The sequence below is a fragment of the Habropoda laboriosa genome, unplaced genomic scaffold (genome assembly GCF_001263275.1).
Source record: "Habropoda laboriosa isolate 0110345459 unplaced genomic scaffold, ASM126327v1 scaffold110, whole genome shotgun sequence".
Lineage (NCBI taxonomy): Eukaryota > Metazoa > Arthropoda > Insecta > Hymenoptera > Apidae > Habropoda > Habropoda laboriosa.
In genome coordinates, this window is record NW_017100243.1 from 1,190,815 (window position 1) to 1,196,263 (window position 5,449).

General features: G+C 31.5%; 3 protein-coding genes across 3 annotated transcripts in view; 2 read left to right on the top strand and 1 right to left on the bottom strand.

Annotated features, from left to right (window-relative positions):
• LOC108572113 (E3 SUMO-protein ligase PIAS3) overlaps positions 1-334 on the bottom strand; it is a 3,106-nt gene extending 2,772 nt beyond the window's left edge. The window contains exon 1 of the mRNA XM_017934303.1: positions 311-334. Within this exon, the coding sequence (XP_017789792.1) occupies positions 311-334 (24 nt within the window). The remainder of the gene's footprint in view (positions 1-310) is intronic.
• Positions 335-2,326: 1,992 nt separating this feature from the next.
• On the top strand, positions 2,327-4,279 carry LOC108572097 (DNA polymerase iota). Its single transcript, XM_017934289.1, has one exon. The coding sequence runs from the start codon at positions 2,351-2,353 to the stop codon at positions 4,046-4,048; it is 1,698 nt and encodes a 565-aa protein (XP_017789778.1). The 5' UTR covers positions 2,327-2,350; the 3' UTR covers positions 4,049-4,279.
• The window catches only part of LOC108572095 (chymotrypsin-2-like), a 9,310-nt gene continuing 8,093 nt past the window's right edge, over positions 4,233-5,449 (top strand). Inside the window, exons 1-2 of the mRNA XM_017934287.1 lie at positions 4,233-4,256; positions 4,388-4,497. Of these exons, the coding sequence (XP_017789776.1) occupies positions 4,233-4,256; positions 4,388-4,497 (134 nt within the window). The remainder of the gene's footprint in view (positions 4,257-4,387; positions 4,498-5,449) is intronic.

Here is a 5,449-nt window from a genome sequence, read left to right on the forward strand (position 1 = left end):
TACGATGGTATTGGCGCTTTTTATAAGTTTTGAAATATAACATAATTGTAACCACAATATAACAAAAGAAAAACTTTCCTTAATGAATCTCAATATTTCACTGAGAGAAGAAAATAATTATAATAACAATGAAGAAAAACTTGCACGACAGTATACTAAGCGTCTAGTGATACAATTCAATGACGCAAATCGTAAACCGCTGATAACCCGGATATAACCACGACAAATTCACATTGCAGACCTGCCCACTTTTCTCTAAAATTTCACACATAATCTAACTGCACTGCACCACTTTTAATACTTCACTCACCTCTAATTCTTTGGTCTCCGCCATCTTCTTAGACGATTTTTTTTGCGAAGCCGTTTTGCCTATATTATTTCCAACTTTCGATAGAAAAATTCTCCTACCCTTTTCTTATACGAGTTGTTTGTATCGCAACTTGTCTCTATATTTTTCCTGCTCTTAAATACAACTATTGAATAATACTGTTTTCTGGCGCGAAATCGATTTTTATGTTGCAATTTTGAGAACGTTTTAAAAAATCTAATTTTTCAAAGAAGGTTTAATTTTTGTAAAAATTTTTTGTTCAGCCGCGTGAGACGAAGCAATTATCGATATTTGACACTTCTTTCGTTCGAAATGTGAAAAAGGATTTTTCAAAATGGCTGCTTCCACTGGAATTGCAGCTCAACTTGGATTTGTGTAATTTAATAAATTTGAAACATAGAAATAATGTTCTCGTCGATCAATGTTGCAAGGAAAAGTCAGTGAACAACGTGCCAAAGCTTCACAAAAATTCTAAGCTCAAATTGTTTTTATTTCTTTAAATTTTTACTAAGTTAACACGGTACGAAAATCTTTAAATATATTTACTGGTTAAATTTCATCTATTACATTATAAATATCCAACCAAACCTTTTTCATTTCTCTGTAACTAATGAATAATATATTGCAAAATGTTATAAGAACATAAAGTACCTTATTATAGAAACATACAGTTTTGGAAATTCAAAGCAATTTTTCACTATTTTGATAAATTTTTTACTCTTCCTGAAATGCACATTACAACGACGAAACACAAATGGAAACACGAATGCACATTGCAGTTAAAACCTGCAAAATTTTCTGGAGAATTTATCTTTATAGTACTTCATCTTTATTATATTTGTGCTATATTTTTACTAGGTGATCTACAATTTGAATGGATTATATCTAGGGAAATAATGCGTTTTACTTTAGATATTATCTATATATGATAAATAATTCCTCTATTTTATCTGAACTGCTATTGGCTGTTCGCTCATGAAAATGAACCATTACATGGATATGTGCTATCCTCTGGCGGAAAAACATAGTTACATCACAAAATGATCGTGCGTGCATCTATCTTAAAATATTTGTATTCACCAATATTTAGAGTGCAATTATAAATATATACATATGAGGATATCTATGACAATTCAAAAACATGGCTACCATGCGAAAAATAAATTAGTCGCATTACAGTTTGTAAACAAGTTTCTATTTAGTTTTTATGATAGTTTTGTTTTGTGCCATCAGCAAAACTCATCAACCGTAAAAAAATATATTTCTTCGATGAAATTTGTAAAAAGCTGGCGTGGATTTTCCAAGTGAAACATTCGTGTTTTTAATAGTTGCAACTACATTTTAATGTATATTCAATGATATAACGGATTTTTGAAGAATAAAAATATAATTGTACGGTAATATTCTACGTGGTTGTAAGATAACATACGTTTGAAACGAAAACTAAATAATGGTAACCTTACTTTACAATTTTTCGAAAATTATAATAAATAGAATAATAAACATAATTTAATAAGTGTACTTTCGATTCATTTATGTAAGAACAAAATTAATAATTAGTTAGTCGATTATAATCGATCGATATATAAGTCAAAAATAGCAAACTGTTTGTATATTTTCGCTGAACCACTTAACCTATTTTTTAGGTATACGTCTACAGTTAAACATATCGACAAATAAGCTATACATAAAGGATTTATAAAAATTTGTGCTAAAACCTATTCGTAGCAAGAAAAAAATTATACTTTGTTACTATCATCAGTAAAATTGAAAATGGACTTTTAACAAAATCTGTTTTTTTAGAAAGGTAATAAATTAATCTTGCTATATTGCTTTGTACTATTTATCTTCTGTAATGTATTTAATTGTTACTTCCTTAAAAATTATTTAATTTTATTGTTTGTAATATTAATTGCATATTTATTGTTACAGATTATACTATGTTAAAATATTAAATAAGAGATTTATCTCATAAAGATTCTATGTGTAATACTGTACTACATTATTTATAAATTGACCTCAATGGATTCCATTGATTTTGATGCAATTATAAGACATCCAAGAACTATAATTCATATAGATGTTGACTGTTTTTATGCTCAAGTGGAGATGCTAAGGCATCCAGAGCTAGAAGGCAAACCTTTGGGAGTACAACAAAAAAATATAGTAGTAACAAGCAATTATTTGGCACGTGAATATGGAATTAAAAAATGTATGTCAGTACATGAAGCTTTACAGTTATGTCCAGGGCTGGCCCTGGTGAATGGTGAAGATTTAACAAATTATCGTCACTTTTCTACTAAAATAGTGGAGATACTACATCAGTTTACTCCATTAGTTGAAAGATTGGGTTTAGATGATAATTTTATGGATGTAACATCTATCGTACAAAAATATATGAATTCTGGAAATGATTCTGAATTAAATATAAGTGTTTCCATGGAAGATGAAAGGCCAGTTGGTGAAGTATTTGGCCCATCTGAAGAAGAATGTCCTTGTGGTTGCCATGCTTGTTTGATTATCGCTTCCAAAATTGCAGCAGAAATAAGGGAACGAATTTATAAAGAATTACATGTTACATGCAGTGCTGGAATAGCACATAATAAACTCCTAGCAAAATTAGCAGGATCATCGCATAAACCAAACAAACAAACATTACTATTTCCGTGCAGTGCACCTTTGTTGTTGTCTAGCATTGGGTCTGTATCAAAAATACCGGGTGTTGGGCAAAAAACTACACAATTGTTGGTGTCCAATAATATAAAGACAGTGGATGATTTGCGTAAAACACCTTTAGAAACATTGGAAGGAAAAATTGGTGTTGATTTAGCGAGAAAATTGAAAGATAATGCCGAAGGCATCGACGACACTGTTGTCAAACCAACAGGAAAAAAACAGTCCATAGGCTTAGAAGATGGCTTCAAGAGCGTTTCTTTAGTAGCTGAAGTAGAATCACGCTTAGGAGCACTTCTAAGAAGATTAACAGAGTTAGCCATGGAAGATGGAAGAATTCCTGTTGCTATGAGATTAACGGTCAGAAAGCATGATTTTAATAAACCAACTTCGGGTAAAAGAGAAACTCGGCAATGCGCTTTACCAAAACATTTATTGCCTTCCTCAAAGTCTGGCGTTTACGATCATGCTAAAATGCTGGCGTTAGCAATGAAACTGTTTCATCGTACTGTCGACGTTTCTAAACCATTCCATTTAACTCTTTTAGGAGTTGCTTTCACGAAATTCGAAGAGAGATCCTCCGGCAAGAATAGTATTACGTCGTTTTTGCGAAAACAAGTCGCTGTTCAATCTGTTTTAGACATAAGCTCAGAAGAAGGCGTTCCTGATGTCAATTTAGGTTCGCCAATGAGCGTAAATCAAGACAGTAACGATGGTTCTGCGATGAGTACCACATCCTCTCCAATTTCGAAATCGATAGGTGCTAACAATCAGAGTGGTGATGACGATGTACTGAATGAAATAGAACCATTACCCAAGAAGACCAGATTGGAAGTATGGTTGAGTGGACGCAGAGAATCTCCAAGCAACGAAATGGCTGATCTTAGACTCAGTCCTTCGTCACCGATGCAACTATCCCCAAAAATCGACGCGGCGGTTCTTAAGTCTTTACCTATCGACATACAAAGAGAAGTCACCCGTTCTTGGCCAACGACTAGTAAACCAAAACCCAATAATATACTTAAATACTTTATAGCCAATAAGTGACGGAGTTCTGTGGCCTAGAATATAATACAGCCATCTTTCTGTACACACGTTTACATTTACAACATTGGATGGCAGCACCATGTGATACTACGAACTTAAGTTACTGAATGTTTTAAATTAATTTGCGATTTTCGGTATTAAACTCCTGTATACACATATTTTCTAGAGCATTTACATTAAACGTATGTTACTACAAAGTAACTGTATGGTATAATTTTGATCACTTTATTGAACAACACAAAAAAAAAAAAAGAAAAAAACAAAGTCTATTCTGCATAAATGTATAAAACATGTTCTTATTTATTTATCTTTGATCAATCCAAGCACAATTGATTAAAGTTCAAATTGCTTAGGAAAGACAGATCTTTCAGTTGTTTTGCATTTAAAAGATATTTCGTAATAATCGAAGAGGCAAATATACATGCATACAAATTGACCATCGATGAAAAGTATTTTTATTTAAGTAGAATTCTTCATTATAAATCGAAGGTTGGAACAAAAAAATTACAAATAAGTTTCGTTTTCATCTTGTACAACATTGTACATGTTGCATATATTGATCTTCAGTGCTTCGTTGAGCATTTCTTAAGTAACGTTTACCGTTTGGGTGGATAAACATTATAATTAAGTAAGTTTAGTATTTTCATGTTAAAAATATCTTTTATTTAATTCATTTTCTTCTCTCTACGATAAGTATTTAACAGCAGAAAAGTATTTTTCATTTACATTTAAATAATAAGTGGATATTCTATTATTACGCGTAAAAGTCACGCACTGTTCTTTAAAGGGAATTCGTCTCATTAAATGGGGTGCTGGCATTTGATTTTGTACGTACTGTCTAGCGGTTAAATTATAATTATATGGTTTATAGTTTAAACAGACAAAACTAAAAAAAAAAAAAAAAAAAAAAAAAAAAAAAATTAACAAAAAGAAAACAAAAAAACCTTTATATTTTTAGTATTGTCGATGTTAATGCATATGTAACGGGTGTCGCAGAAGACATACCGTACAAAAATACTCAATCGCCCCCCTACCATACTACCGGTTATGGAGCACCATTCGATTCATAAGGCATAGTTCATAATATATTATACAGTTATATCCAGAATATTAGACAATCATAAAGTTTTATCGATTCGGTATGGTACAAGGTGAATAATTATAATATTTACTTTTAAGCGAACACAGATAAACCATAAAAAAGAAAAAAAATAAGCCAACGATCCACGCTGTTTCGGATATTATTATATTACACACCTTTACTTTCACACACAATTTACCGAAAACAAAAAAAAAAGAAGGAAAAACATGCGTGCATTAGAGCGTGGCCGGACGGCAAGTGATACTGAAACAGTAGCTTTTGTAAACGATCATACTTTATATAAGGGTATGGACAATTTA

Excerpts from the sequence above, each read along its gene's own strand:
- LOC108572097 (XM_017934289.1), top strand. The coding sequence starts at position 2,351 with ATGGATTCCATTGATTTTGATGCAATTATAAGACATCCAAGAACTATA.